Source organism: Ambystoma mexicanum, chromosome 13 (assembly GCF_040938575.1).
Source record: "Ambystoma mexicanum isolate Mex_15411 chromosome 13, UKY_AmexF1_1, whole genome shotgun sequence".
In the NCBI taxonomy this organism is placed as follows: Eukaryota; Metazoa; Chordata; class Amphibia; order Caudata; family Ambystomatidae; genus Ambystoma; species Ambystoma mexicanum.
This window is the reverse complement of record NC_090938.1, coordinates 802,600,108-802,615,874: the sequence shown is the minus strand read 5'-3', so window position 1 is coordinate 802,615,874 and position 15,767 is coordinate 802,600,108. Positions and strand designations below refer to the sequence as shown.

Genomic DNA, 15,767 nt, shown 5'->3' with positions numbered 1-15,767 from the left:
CAAGGTCCACACATTGTCCTTTCATTCTGCACCAGACTTGGCAATGTGGTGGTGGCATACACTAAAGGACTGAGATAGTTTGGCAGGAAGAGAAATTTGAAAACCTGAGCGCTTGTACTGATATGTTAGAAGTGAATTCGGCTGCGGGTAAATGCAAGGTGTGGGTCGCCTGCCAAGCTTGCCACAATTTGTAAGTTATAGAGCAAAGGTTGCATTCACAGTGCGCACAAAAGTCCATGCGTAAATTGCATGTATTTAATTGATTGTAGGTCAGCCTGACACGTATTTCGAGCTATGTGCTCTTCGTCCAAGGCTGAACATATCATATACAAATGAGTTTTAAAACCACATCAAAATGATGTTTCCATTGAGGTAACACAAACCAAAAGACAGTTTAGCAGGGCAGAGAACCATAAGCCCCATGGCAATGCATTCGGGTTGGTGCAAATAAAAAACAATAAGAATTTTCGGAATTATACATTCACAGAAACATAACATTTTACCCATCCATATAAGTATTCCAGAACAAGGATCGCTTCCAGGACAGGGACTGCTTCCAGGACAGGGACCGCTTCCAGAACAGGGGCCGCTTCCAGAACAGGGACTGCTTCCAGAACATGGACTGCTTCCAGGACAGTGAGCGCTTCCAGAACAGGGGCCGCTTCCAGGACAGGGGCCGCTTCCAGGACAGGGGCCGCTTCCAGGACAGGGGCCGCTTCCAGGACAGGGGCCGCTTCCAGAACGGGGACCGCTTCCAGGACAGGGACTGCTTCCAGGACAGGGACCGCTTCCAGAACAGGGACCGCTTCCAGAACAGGGGCCGCTTCCAGAACAGGGACTGCTTCCAGAACATGGACCGCTTCCAGGACAGGGACCGCTTCCAGAACAGGGACCGCTTCCAGGACAGGGACCGCTTCCAGAACAGGGACCGCTTCCAGGACAGGGGCCGCTTCCAGGACATGGACCGCTTCTAGAACAGGGGCCGTCTCCAGGACAGGGACCGCGTCCAGGACAGGGACCGTTTCCAGAACAGGGACCGCTTCCAGGACAGGGACCGTTTCCAGGACAGGGACCGTTTCCAGGACAAGGACCGCTTCCAGGTCAGGGACCGCTTCCAGGACAGGGGCCGTTTCCAGGACAGGGACCGCTTCCAGGACAGGGACGGCTTCTAGGATAGTGACCACTTCCAAGACAAGGACCTCTTCCAAGACAGGGACCGTTTCCAAGACAGGGACCGCTTCCAGGACAGGGAAAGGTTCCAGGACAGGGACCGCTTCCAGAACAGGGACAGGTTCCAGCACAGGGACCGCTTCCAGGACAGGGACGGCTTCCAGGACAGTGACCGCTTCCAGAACAGGGACAAGTTCCAGCACAGGGACCGCTTCCAGGACAGGGACGGCTTCCAGGACTGTGACTGCTTCCAGGACAGGGACGGCTTCCAGGACAGTGACCGCTTCCAGAACAGGGACCGCTTCCAGAACAGGGACCGCTTCCAGAACAGGGACCGCTTCCAGGACAGGGACCGCTTCCAGAACAGGGACCGCTTCCAGGACAGGGACCGCTTCCAGGACAGGGGCCGCTTCCAGAACAGGGGCCGTCTCCAGGACAGGGGCCGTTTCCAGGACAGGGACCGCGTCCAGGACAGGGACCGTTTCCAGAACAGGGACCGCTTCCAGGACAGCGACCGTTTCCAGGACAAGGACCGCTTCCAGGTCAGGGAACGCTTCCAGGACAGGGGCCGTTTCCAGGACAGGGACCGCTTCCAGGACAGGACCGTTTCCAGAACAGGGATCGCTTCCAGGACAGGGACTGCTTCCAGGACAGGGGCCGCTTCCAGGACAGGGACCGCTTCCAGGACAGGGGCCGCTTCCAGAAAAGGGACCGTTTACAGGACAGGGACCGCTTCCAGGACAGGGACGGCTTCTAGGACAGTGACCGCTTCCAAGACAAGGACCGCTTCCAAGACAGGGACCGTTTCCAAGACAGGGACCGCTTCCAGGACAGGGAAAGGTTCCAGGACAGGGACCGCTTCCAGAACAGGGACAGGTTCCAGCACAGGGACCGCTTCCAGGACAGGGACGGCTTCCAGGACAGTGACCGGTTCCAGAACAGGGACAAGTTCCAGCACAGGGACCGCTTCCAGGACAGGGACGGCTTCCAGGACTGTGACTGCTTCCAGGACAGGGACGGCTTCCAGGACAGGGACCGCTTCCAGAACAGGGACCGCTTCCAGAACAGGGACCGCTTCTAGAACATGGACCGCTTCCAGAACAGGGACCGCTTCCAGAACAGGGACCGCTTCCAGGACAGGGGCCACTTCCAAGACAGGGACCGTTTCCAGGACAGGGACCACTTCCAAGACAGGGACCGCTTCCAGAACAGGGACAGGTTCCAGCACAGGGATTGCTTCCAGGACAGGGATCCCTTCTAGGACAGGTTCCAGGACAGGGACCGCTTCTAGGACAGGGTCCGCTTCCAGGACAGGGACCGCTTCCAGGACAGGGACCGCTTCCATGACAGGGACCGCTTCCATGACAGGGACCGCTTCCAGGACAGGGACCGCTTCCAGGACAGGGACCGCTTCCAGGTCAGGGACTGCTTCCAGGACAGGGACCGCTTCCAGGACAGGGACCACTTCCAGGTCAGGGACCACTTCCAGGACAGGGACCGCTTCCAGGACAGGGACCGCTTCCAGGACAGGGACCGCTTCCAGAACAGGGACAGGTTCCAGGACAGGGACCGCTTCCCGGACAGGGACCGCTTCCAGGACAGGGACCGCTTCCAGGACAGGGACCGCTTCCAGGACAGGGACCGCTTCCAGGACAGGGACAGGTTCCAGGACATGGACCGCTTCCCGGACAGGGACCGCTTCCAGGTCAGGGACTGCTTCCAGGACAGGGACCGCTTCTAGGACAGGGACCGCTTCCAGGACAGGGACCGCTTCCAGGACAGGGACCGCTTCCAGGACATGGACCGCTTCCCGGACAGGGACCGCTGTATGGGGATTTGATGAGATTGTGTTGCTGCCACGTTCTTTCTTCGTGTGTTATTGTTGGCAATGAATCGAATGATTTGTTGTCCTGACATGTGTATAATGGTATTAACTTGAAATGGAAAAAATTAAATTTAAGCAAAAAGAAATAGGATGTTGTCGATATGAGGTCGCCTAGATCAAAGTGCGTGTGTTTGTGTATGGGTAAATATATATATTTAAATCAACAGGAGCATTTCTGGGTAATTGTCTCTAGTGCCTGGTTGTGGTGTGGGCGACTCCAAGGCATAGGTGTGACCCCTCCTATCTGACAGGGGGGAGAAGTGGCTATGCTCCCATCTCCAAAGGAGGCGGCTCTGCACCTTTAAACCACATTCACTCCATCATTGCCAAATGCAGACCACGACTAGAACTATAAAAGGGGGCGACGGCCAGCAGAAACCCGGGGCATACCACCGGGCAACTTGCTGTCACAGCAGGATTGTGCATGTGGGCTAAGGAGAACCACGCACTGGAAAATGCCAAAACTCTGCAGGAATATGAGTCCGCGAAACAAGGAAACAATGAAGTTGATGCCAAAAAGGCGCGAGAGCAACGAAAATGCTTTCGTTGCTCCAAGGCGCGATGAGGTAAGGGAGGGGAACAGAGGGAGGACAGACAACGATCCTACTAGGCCAGGTGTCATTCGGATCGTGCAAGTGCGTGGGAAGGGGGCACGGACAGTTCCGTACAAGATGATAACAATAAGTAACGGCCAGCATGTGGCAAGTGCATGGGTAAGTGCGGACAACAGGTGTCAGGGGCTGGTAGGGGACTGTAGGGATACAGAAACAGTCCCAGAGTGCGGGGTTTGCCAGATGGGCAGTGCAGGTGTGAGACGATGGCAGGGGGGGAGGACCTGGGCCCGAGAAGAGGGTGTCCAGGCAGCCAGAGTAGTTCAGGTTTCAGCCAAGAGGTCAGCAGAGGTGAGGAGGAGAGAAAGCAGAAGCAAAGCGAAAGGTTTTGAGGTGCTTCCAGAACCGGAGATGGTTCTCCTCAAGTTTAAGAGAGGCAGGGAGGCTGTTCCAGAGGGAGGTACCAGCCGAAGAAAGAGATCTACAACCAAATCGTTGCTTGGAGAAGCGACTGATCCTGAGGGAGTTGGAGGCGGATGAGCAGAGAGCTCGAGAAGGAAGGTATTTAGGAAGGGAGAGTTGAAGATATTGAGGACCCAGGCCCCAGAAGGCCTTGTGGACGATGCAGAGGGTTTTGAACTTAATCTTCACAGCCACTAGGAGCCAGTGCAGAGATTTCAGTCCTGGAGAGATACGATCCCAGGGCTTGAGCCCAAGGACAAGTCTCACAGTCCTGTTCTGGATGAGTTGCAGAGGGTGGAGAGTAGAAGCAGGCAGATTTAGAAAGAGGCTGTTGCAATAGTCCAGCCTAGATAGAACCAGAGCTCTGGAGACAGTGAGCTTCTGGGGGAAGGAGAGGAAAGGAAGAATACCTCTGATGAGGTGCAGCTGGTAGTGTGACTTCTTAGAGACATCAGAGATGTGAGGAGAGAAGGAGAGTGTGGAGTCAAAGATGACCCCAAGGCTTTTAGCCTTGCAGGTGGGAGCTGGAAGAGGGCCAAGAGAGGCCAGCCAGAGAGTGACAGGAAAGGAGGGAGTGGGTGTGCCGATGAGGAGAATCTCAGTCTTACTGGCATTAAGGCAGAGGTCGTTGGCGGCACACCATTCCTGGATAGCAGACAGGCAGTCAGAGATGAGGGAAGGAGAGGAGGAGGCCGAGGGCAGCCTGAAAATGAGCTGGGAATCATCCGCATAGCACTGAAAATTGGGGCAGAGAGCGGCGATGTGGTGGGCGAGAAGTGCCAGATACTGGTTGAACAGCCAGGGAGAGAGGTTAGACCCCTAGGGGACACCACAAGTGGAGAAAAAGATAGTAGAGAGGAAGAACCCAAGCTGGACCTGCGAGGGTCGGTCAGAGAGGAAAGAAGTCAGCCACGCCAGAGCCTGACCAGTGATACCCAGTTTATCACAGAGACGGTTGAGCAGGATGGCATGACTGACAGTGTCAAAGGCAGAAGAGAGATCAAGCAAGATGAGGACGCAGGGGATGTTAAAGTCAAGTTTGGAGAGCAGGTCTTCACGGATGTTCAGGGGAGCAGTTTCTGTGCTTCTGGCAGCTCTGAAGCCAGACTGATGATCATGAAGACAACCAACAGATTCAGTGTGGAGATTCAGCTGGGAGATGGCCAGTTTCTCCAGGAGTTTGCCCAGGAAGGGAGTGATGGAGATTGGGCGATAGTTAGACAGGCAGGAGGGGACGGCAGAGGGTTTCTTAAGAAGAGGGTGCACAAGGGAGTGCTTCAGGGGGGATGGGAAGAAGCCAGTGACGACGGAGTGATTACAGAAATCAGCCAGGGCAGGAGCCAGGGTGTCAATGTGGTCCTTGATGGCTTTGGAGGAACAGGGGTGAACCTGTTTGAATGAGACTTTCATAGATCAAACTTGTCTAGAAACCTTGTCAGCGGAGAACAGGGGAAAGGCAGAGAAGGAGGGAGAAGAGATGGCTGAAGAAGGGCCAGAGGAAGAGCAGGGATTAGAGGGAGGGGGGGGGAGAGAGGACAGGATGTTCTTAGTTTTTGAGATGAAGTGAGAAGCCAGTGCCATGCAGAGGGCCTGGGAAGGAACACGAGAGGTAGAGACTGCAACAGGATTGGCCAGATCCTTGCAGATTTTAAAGAGTTCAGCCGAGTTGTTAGATGCCTCAGAGATGCGGGCTTGGATATGAGCTCTCTTCTTGGTTCGGACAGATAGCCGGTATTGCGTTTGGAGGAGGCGGCAGGCCAGTTTGTCAGAGGATGTACATGAAGCACGCAATTTCCTCTCAGCCACCCTGCACTTGCGTTTTAGGGTGACGAGGTCTGAGTCGTACCAGGAGTTGCACTTGGCTTTGGGTTTCAGGTGGATTCTCATGACAGGGGCTAGAACATCGAGAGTGTCAGATATAGTAGAGTGGAGCATGGAGAAGGCTGTGTCAGGGTGAGAGTCAGCCAAAGGGGTATTGGGGGTGAGAAGGTGGCGGAGAAAGCCTCAGCTGACACACGCTTCATGGGTCGATGACGAGAAGGTGGGTGGCAGTGATGGAAGTGGCTTGGCCTGAGGGGTAGGGAGGGTAAGGTGGTTGGAGAGGAGAAAGTGATCACTCCAGGAGAGAGGAGTGGTGAGAGGGACAGAGAGGGGAAGGTATGAGGAGATCAGAACATCCAGAGTGTGCCCTGCAGAGTGAGTCGGGCCAGAGGGGAGAATAGTGAGTGAGAGAGAGTTGCAGAGGTCGCGGAACAGTCCAGAGGGAGGACAGGGGGCATCCAGGTGGATCTTGAAGTCTCCAAGAAGGAGGTGTTGAGTGGTAGAGGCCAGGAGTGAGGAGGAGAGGTCTTCCCACTCAGAGAGGAAGGAGGAGATCTGACCAGGTGGCCGATAGATAGTAGCCACAGTAAGGGAATGGCTAGGAGAGAGAGAGAGCCTGCAGACGAGGCATTCAAAAGCGGGGTAGGCCTGCGTAGGAGTGACAGAGGCAGGAATCAACTCAGGGAAGATCAGGGCTACACCCCCACCGGAGTGGTTGGACCTGGGCGCAGAGAGGATCTTGTAGCCGTCGGGTAGGTGCGTATCAAAGCTTGTGACAGAGCTGGCCACGAACCATGTCTTGGTGAGACCTAGGACGTCAAGGTCAAGTTCTTCCAGAAGGCGACGGATATCGGAGGAGTGTTTGACAGCAGAGCTAGAATTTAGGGTGGCAATATGGAGAAGGTTGCCATCCTCGAAGGCCTTCCGGGGAGAGGTACAGATCAGAGGTACGCCCTGCGGAGGTGTAGAAGGGGTCGAAGAGGGGGCAGAGAGGGAAGGGGAAGGCAAGGTAGCCAAGGAGGGGGCAGAGGTAGTCACAGAAAGGGGAGAGGGGACAGCAGGAGAGGAAAGGAAGTTGATGAGGCCAGGGAAGCGTCTATCAAAGAGGTGTAGGTTGGCCAAGGCGGTCCCGTTAGAGTAAACATTAATGATGACCTTAGAGGAATGGAAGGAGGCAAGGTTGCATAAAGGATTGCCTGATTCAGGCCCGCTGGTGGCCTTGGCACAAGTTAAACCCATTCCTGAGAGGATTGGTGTGGTGCCCAGATCATCACCTCTTGATGTTAAAAATGCCTTGAATGCTTTGGATGACAGCTTTCTGGATACTCCTCCCGCCTGAGCCTGATACCTCAATTTCATCTACTGACTCGGGTCCGGCTTTTCCACCACCGAGACGGCTCTCATTAGTTTTGCGGAAAAAACTTGATCAGGGTAAGGGTGATCCCGCTGACCTGACATTAGCCAAGACCAATCAAGTGTTATGCATTTTGCTCTTATTGTATGAGGGCCTCGAGGTGGAAACCAAGTCATACTCGGTTTTGCTTGAGTCTTTAGTATTTAAATTTGATAACATCAAGTTGCATGCCTCAGCAAACGAATGTGTAATCAATAAAAAAAAAACCTTCTGAAGCCTGAGTCAAAAAGGCCTGATCAGCTTTCTGATGTGCCAATACACCTGGGGAAGCTGGCAGCTTGGGGGAGAACACTCATGGACGTGTCCAGGACGGGGAAGATGCGGTCAGACTGGTGTCCCCACACGTGTGCATCCGTTCACACGCGTGGCTCTGATATTACCAATCTGCCCCTTAAGGGTCCTCGGCCTCAACCTGGATCTATTTGTGTGGACGAGCTTATGAAAACTGTGCCAGACAGTGCTTCCAATACCTGGAGAGCCTGCTCTGGAGGACCCTGGAAGAAAGAGTGTTGAGGCAATGGGGACTAGAGGCAGAAGGCAAGCTTATTAAAACTGTGCCAGACACTTCTTGCAATACCTGGAGAGCCTGCTCTGGAGGGCCCTGGAAGAAAGAGAGTGTTGAGGCAATGGGGAGTAGAGGCAGAAGGCAAGCTTATGAAAACTGTGCCAGACAGTGCTTGCAGTGCCTGGAGAGCCTGCTCTGGAGGACCCTGGAAGAAAGAGTTTTGAGGCAATGGGGACTAGAGGCAGAAGGCAAGCTTATGAAAACTGTGCCAGACACTTCTTGCAATAACTGGAGAGCCTGCTCTGGAGGGCTCTGGAAGAAAGAGTGTTGAGGCAATGGAGACTAGAGGCAGAAGGCAAGCTTATGAAAACTGTGCCAGACACTTCTTGCAATACCTGGAGAGCCTGCTCTGGAGGGCCCTGGAAGAAAGAGTGTTGAGGCAATGGGGAGTAGAGGCAGAAGGCAAGCTTATGAAAACTGTGCCAGACAGTGCTTGCAATACCTGGAGAGCCTGCTCTGGAGGGCCCTGGAAGAAAGAGAGTGTTGAGGCAATGGAGAGTAGAGGCAGAAGGCAGGCTTATGAAAACTGTGCCAGACAGTGCTTGCAATACCTGGAGAGCCTGCTCTGGAGGGCCCTGGAAGAAAGAGAGTGTTGAGGCGATGGGGAGTAGAGGCAGAAGGCAAGCTTATGAAAACTGTGCCAGACAGTGCTGCAATACCTGGAGAGCCTGCTCTGGAGGGCCCTGGAAGAAAGAGAGTGTTGAGGCAATGGGGAGTAGAGGCAGAAGGCAAGCTTATGAAAACTGTGCCAGACAGTGCTGCAATACCTGGAGAGCCTGCTCTGGAGGGCCCTGGAAGAAAGAGAGTGTTGAGGCAATGGGGAGTAGAGGCAGAAGGCAAGCATATGAAAACTGTGCCAGACAGTGCTTGCAGCGCCTGGAGAGCCTGCTCTGGAGGGCCCTGGAAGAAAGAGAGTGTTGAGGCAATGGGGAGTAGAGGCAGAAGGCAATCTTATGAAAACTGTGCCAGACAGTGCTGCAATACCTGGAGAGCCTGCTCTGGAGGGCCCTGGAAGAAAGAGAGTGTTGAGGCAATGGGGAGTAGAGACAGAAGGCAAGCATATGAAAACTGTGCCAGACAGAGCTTGCAATGCCTGGAGAGCCTGCTCTGGAGGGCCCTGGAAGAAAGAGAGTGTTGAGGGAATGGGGAGTAGAGGCAGAAGGCAAGCTTATGAAAACTGTGCCAGACAGTGCTTGCAGTGCCTGGAGAGCCTGCTCTGGAGGGCCCTGGAAGAAAGAGAGTGTTGAGGCAATGGTGAGTAGAGGCAGAAGGCGAACTTATGAAAACTGTGCCAGACAGTGCTTGCAATACCTGGAGAGCCTGCTCTGGAGGGCCCTGGAGGAAAGAGAGTGTTGAGGCAATGGGGACTAGAGGCAGAAGGCGAGCTTATGAAAACTGTGCCAGACACTTCTTGCAATACCTGGAGAGCCTGCTCTGGAGGGCCCTGGAGGAAAGAGAGTGTTGAGGCAATGGGGAGTAGAGGCAGAAGGCGAGCTTATGAAAACTTTGCCAGACACTTCTTGCAATACCTGGAGAGCCTGCTCTGGAGGGCCCTCGAGGAAAGAGAGTGTTGAGGCAATGGGGACTAGAGGCAGAAGGCGAGCTTATGAAAACTGTGCCAGACAGTGCTTGCAATACCTGGAGAGCCTGCTCTGGAGGGCCCTGGAGGAAAGAGAGTGTTGAGGCAATGGGGAGTAGAGGCAGAAGGCGAGCTTATGAAAACTGTGCCAGACAGTGCTTGCAATACCTGGAGAGCCTGCTCTGGAGGGCCCTGGAGGAAAGAGAGTGTTGAGGCAATGGGGACTAGAGGCAGAAGGCGAGCTTATGAAAACTGTGCCAGACAGTGCTTGCAATACCTGGAGAGCCTGCTCTGGAGGGCCCTGGAGGAAAGAGAGTGTTGAGGCAATGGGGAGTAGAGGCAGAAGGTGAGCTTATGAAAACTGTGCCAGACAGTGCTTGCAATACCTGTGTGAAAACAAAGAAATTGATATGAGGCTGGGAAGCCCAAAGGAAACACACCAACACAGGTTACAAAGGACATACAAGTGCTTTATTTAAAATCTACAACAGTTACCAAAAAGTCAATTGACAAACGGATAGCTATTCAGCTCTCAGAGTAACGTAACAAACTTCAACGAAGGTTCGATGCATTAGTAGAGAGACCGTACATTGGAATACTTGGGCTTTTATTTTCTTTATCCAGCCCTGGCCAACCCCCTCGCGGGTTAACTATTTTTGGGACCAGGCTTAGGGTTCCTTGCCAGGTCAATCCCATAATGTATGCATTTTGATCAGTTCCGCTGATACAGTTGTTCATTTACACATAGGTCAGGGATAGGACAAAGTCTTAGTTCGCGACCCCGACAAGTGGCCTGCAGGCATATACTTATTCATGTGTGCGGAGGTCACAACGGCCAGAATCTCACTCAGAATGTCATTCCGCCTCCATTTTGATGTTCAGGGTGACTTCCACATTACAAGAGAACCTAAAATGGCGGCTAAATCCAAGATGGCGACTTACACAATTTTTCGTTAAGGTCAAGACCTTGCCGCAGAGTCTATTTACATGATATTTTAGACAACTTGGCGTAGGCCAATACACATTCAAATACTGCGATAGGAGGCATAATATCATTTCAATTCCAACAGACCCTCCTTTTGGCCTATGCCAAGTGCTAATATCATTTCTAATACTTTTGCAAATAACTCCATGTGTTGTCATCCATACATCCCGAATCACTGTCTGTAATATCTATAGCCATTAGGTCGTTCATCAGAACTTCTTGTAACACAAACTCTTTAGATGCTGTATCTGGGGCATATATTCTATGCCCTATTGTGCTCACTGCTTGGGCACAACATCCCCCTAGCATTCCACATATACTCGGAAGACATTGAAAACAGCAACAAAGGAATAGCAGGATCCCCAAAATAACCAGAATAACAGAAAGCACCTTCCAACCACAAGATCGTAAAGAATCCCAGAACCAGGTGCTAAGATTCCAATCTCCTACAGGGATATGTACTTCAGAACTAAGAGTATGTAAGTTCTGTATTGCTTTAAAAATTGTCGCGAGGAATCTGGTACGAAAACACAGCAAGCGGACCCCACTAATTTGCATACTCCACCTCGTTCTGCCAGAATGACATCTAATGCCATCCGATTTTGGAGGGCTACCAATCTTATTGCTTTTTGTTCTAAGGTCATATTGTAGAGTATGTCCGTGGTCCGGTTAATCGTTCTCTCCAGTACCCTTGCTAATCCCCTAATGTTCTCAGAGTTTGTTATTTGTCCCCAAAAGGGCACAACTGATTTTGCTATATCTCCCAATACTTGCCCAGGGGTATCTCCGTTCTTGTCCCGCCGTGGGCGAGCCTTAGAAACCTCCAATGTACTAGCTATAAATACCCCGGGTAACAGTATTCCTAAATAACAGGTTCCCTGCCAATCCTTTGGCAACCAGGGAAATGCTAAACTACCACAAACAAAATAAACAGGCCCCCCTACATACAGAGGCCTGTTTTCTCCAGTCAAATTTACAATGCTTTTACAACCTTCAAAATCTCCCATTGGCCGAGTGCCATTTCTTTGTACACAAAAGGGGACCGAGTCAGGGCTATTATTTATAGAATAAGAAGGAGGTAGGGCGTCCTTATTGCCTATTGGAGCCATTTTAAAGGAAATTAGAGTTTGAAAAGGAAGAGATAGTTTATCAGACGGCCTAATAGAAGCGACATTGGGTTTACTTCTATTTGCAAAAAGTGAGCATCCCAGGGGAGTTAATTCACGTTTCTCGAAATCATTCAAATTAGTTCCTTTTTTTTTTTTTTATTTTTTTTTTTTTATTTTATTTTATTGTTTCGGTAGTAAATTTTACTTTACACCTTTACAAATATTAATAAACATAAAAAACATCTAAAGATCTCTTATGTACAAATACAACCAAATTTCATTTCCTCTAAAAAAGACTTTAAAATAAAATCCTTCGAGTGAACAGAGACATTGTGTTTGCAATCATAAAACTACTACAATATACTGTGAACGTATACAACTTAACAGGACAACCTCCACCCAAAAGCACCCTTACAGATAATAGGGCAGAGGTGAGCGAAAAAGGAAGGGAGACACAACAAGCAGTCAATCAAAGTTCAATAACACACAAAACATAAGTAAATACGACAGTAAGTTCAGATCCAAACTAATCATATCGGCCAAACCTCCTCTTACCTATGCGGAAGAGCCAGCCTTATGCTGTTAAAACTTGCGTGATTCATCGTCAACAGCTGTTCTTCAATCAGAGTAACCAGTCTAACAGTTGCTAATATAATAGCATTCGAGGAACCCTGCATGCATCTTATCCATACTAGATTGGCTTCAAAGCTTGAGTAAGAAAAGAACAAAGAAGCCAAGCAACACAATCTTTGATTCGCAAAGAATTTACAGTAGATAAATAGATGTTCTAGCGTTTCATTTTCCAATCTGTTCAAGCAAAATCGACATCCATGCCCCATTGCCAACTCTCCATAACCGGCCCAAGACCGAATACGCTCTCCCGTGTGGATAAGATCCAAACGGAAACGCATATAGGTCTGTCTGGCCCTTTTATCAGGAAAGCATAGGATATAGGGTAACCTTGGGGTCACGGCATGTCTGAACAACGCATAGGTCGCAAAGGAGGAGTATTCCCCAACCTTGTCAGAATTTAGAGCCCAAGCGTTGCAAAAAAAGCGAGTTCTAACTTTGCTTGGGGTTTTAGTTAGGTCTGTCAAGGTCATATTGAGCGAAGCCAGAGTCTCCATTATTTCCTCCTTTACTTCCCGAACCGAGGCCGGGCAATGATTTTCCATCATTATATGAAACTCCTCATAGAGTGAGTTAGGGGGAGGCACAAGAACTTTACAAAAGGCATTTACCTTCCTCCAAAGATATTTGTCAGCTAGAGAATAGAGTCCCAACTCGTGTAATATGATGGAATTTGGTAGATAACTTGGTAGCCCTAGAATTTTCTTCCAGAGTTGACCTTGGATTTGATTTAACAGGGGCCCCAACTTCAACAGGCATATGTCAAGAGTATAAAGCAAGATGGGCTCTATCTTCATCGTATAAAATTGGATAAGGGGCAAGAGAGAGAAGCTGCAGTATTTAGCGTTGATTATTCTCATTTGTCCCATTAACGGGCCAAGCTTCTCTTTCAGCAAGGCCCGCCATCCATCAATTGAGTTCCCATTAGACAGCTGATAGCCCAGGTAGACGATCGCATCTTTCCTAGCAATGGGCTGCTGGTTGATAGTAAATGTAGATCTAGGCAGTTTTTTTTTAGCCGTAAAAATCATAATATGGGATTTCGCCGGGTTAATTGTCATGTTATTTTGCAGACAGTAATCATAAAATGTGTTTAGTTTGTTCTGCAGACCGAAAGGCACTCTGTCGAATAGAACAATATCATCGGCAAAGGCTAACCAATGTAAACGCATGGGACCCAGTATTACGGGGAAAGAATTAATCTCTTTCCATAGATTCTCAATATCAGCGAGATATAGATTGAATAAAACTGCAGCTAGATTACATCCCTGCATGACCCCTATGCTCGTAGGAATAATAGCAGAGAGGAGCCCCTTAGCATTGATCCGAATCTGACATGAGGTATTGGTATGAAGTGCAGCGATTAAGGCCACCAAGGAGGATGGAATGCCATAGGCCAACATCTTACGCCAAAGGCGAGCACGAAGAACATTATCGAAAGCACATGTGAGGTCCATGGCAGCCATATATATGGTGCCCTTTGATTCTCTGTGCACAGCTCTCCTTAAGTGTGCTAAGATTGAGGCGTTTAATTGGGTACCCAAAGCCCTACGAAAGCCTACCTGAGCTTTAGACAAAATATTATGGTTTCTTATATGGTCTTCTAAGTCAACCAGGAGCAGTCGTGTAAAAATTTTTGCCGCTGTGTCAATCAACGCAATAGGTCTGAAGTTCACAGGATTACTTAACACCCCCTTTTTATGAATGGGGATGATAATGGCTATGAGCCATGATGGCGGAATAATCCCGGTGTGGTAAATCGACTGATAGCATGACAGTAGATACTTAGCCCAAAAATGGGGATCGGATTTGTATACACAAGCGGGCAGCCCATCAGGGCCGGCAGCTTTTGATGGATTCAGTTGCTCAATTGCCCATATGATATCCTTTACTTCCCAAGGACAGACCACCGGAAGAGGCAAGTGCACCGGAACGCACTCTGAAGCGGTATGTCTATCAGGTAGCGAGAATTTCAAACTAAAGAACCTCTCCCATTCCGGGCCTGAAATCACCGCCACCATGCGAAGATCAACTTTTCCTGCAGGATTTCTTAAGATGGCCCATAAGTCTCTGCCTTTTTTTTTACACAACAGGCCAATCATGTATTGGTTGGCTAGAATATGGGCTGCACGACGCAACAGGGTTAACTGTTGCTTATAGTGCGCCTGAATCATGTTCTTTTGGCGAATATACGCATACTGACATATCATTCGCTTCCTTAGTATGCGGAGATCGCAATTTCTTTGCTTTTTTAGACATGCGACCTGGGTAGCATTGACCTGGGCAACCACAATAGAGGACTTTTCCAAAGGCTCTTTCGCGACATCTACCAAATGCATATGAATCATTTTAGCATTCATTGCGTTAATTTTGGTTACATTCGCTGTGGAGGCCTTACTATCCCAATGCACTAAAATATCCCTATTTACCAGAAATGACACTTTCCTGCATCTGGCAGGATTCCAATTTACAGATATTGTGTTTCTGTCACATGACACTAAGGTTGCAGGGGCAGAAGCTACGTAACATTCCACTCCCATATGCAAGCAGGAATATAGCATATGATGATCACTCATATTCAAATCTAATATCTGTATTGGTTCAAGCAGCCCAGAGCATGCTTTAGAGGCAAGTATGTAATCAATGAGGGAAGTGGATGAACCTCGCTGCCAAGAGAACTGAATGGAATTAGAAGCCAATTGAATTGGGTAAATCCCCCATAGATGGAAGAGCGATAGTAATTTCTGGCCTCTATCCTTGGCCTGTTGCGTGTAGGCTGAACTATTAGAAAAGGGTCGTGTTATACTCTTTAGATATAGATAGCAATTCAAATCACCTCCAATCATGATTTCATAGTCAGGCCAATCCCTAGCTGCGATAGATAGAATCCGTTCTAGGTCTTCAAGAAACCTATCTAGCGAAACCGCTTTGGGATTCCAATAAATGGATAATAGTAGCAGGTTCAGATCTTTGGAGCTCTTAAGCGTCAATTTTACTAGCACACAAGAGGCCGAGGAATCCACTGTAGAAGCTGAGACTTTCAATCTGTTGTTAATAAGTATCGCTATACCTCCTGCGGGGCGACCTGTGGTAACCCTTTCTGCCACCCTGGAGAAACAAGAGAATCCATCTAGGCTAAAGAGCTTTAATGCCATAGTCTCTTGCAGAAATAAAATGTCAGGCTTCTTGTCGGGCTCAACTTGCTTGTACCATGCAGTAAGATTGCCTAACCCACAACAATTCCAAGAGGCCACATTCAAAACTGGAAATTATGAGCCTGGCCTGGGCTCAGTGTTGGCGACAGACACTTTTATTAAAGGTTCCAACCAGGCTAGACCACTTAAGGCTTGAGAAAGTGACGCCAATTGCAACGATAATTTATTGACTTGTGAGTCGGGAAGATCGCCCGCCAATGTAGTGGGACATGCTGGGTGGGGGGGTTGAATCCAATCAAGAAACGCCCAAGCAGATTCCATATCATAGAACAATCTAGGAGTAAGACCAATAGAATAAAAGTCTTCAGCAAACTCAAAGAGCATTTTGGTAATAATTTGCGACTGCACTCTACAGAGAACTCTGTTGTTATTATGGGACGC

At 49.8% G+C, this 15,767-nt stretch overlaps 1 protein-coding gene across 1 annotated transcript; it reads right to left on the bottom strand.

Annotated features, from left to right (window-relative positions):
• Positions 1 to 473: 473 nt before the first annotated feature.
• Positions 474 to 15,326, bottom strand: LOC138520583 (ovarian abundant message protein-like). The gene is made up of 3 exons (XM_069632915.1): positions 15,242 to 15,326; positions 1,890 to 2,994; positions 474 to 1,794 (listed from the first exon to the last, which is right to left on the bottom strand). The coding sequence occupies exons 1-3, from the start codon at positions 15,324 to 15,326 to the stop codon at positions 474 to 476; spliced, it is 2,511 nt and encodes an 836-aa protein (XP_069489016.1).
• Between the last annotated feature and the right edge of the window lie 441 nt (positions 15,327 to 15,767).

Bases quoted from the DNA above. Each gene is read 5' to 3' on its own strand.
- LOC138520583 (XM_069632915.1), bottom strand. From the start codon at position 15,326: ATGGCATTAAAGCTCTTTAGCCTAGATGGATTCTCTTGTTTCTCCAGG. The intron at 2,995-15,241 runs GTATAGCGATAC...ATCCCCATACAG, and splicing joins CACAGGTCGCCCCGCAGGAG to CGGTCCCTGTCCGGGAAGCG. The intron at 1,795-1,889 runs GTAAACGGTCCC...CTGTCCTGGAAG, and splicing joins CTGGAAGCGGTCCCTGTCCT to CGATCCCTGTTCTGGAAACG.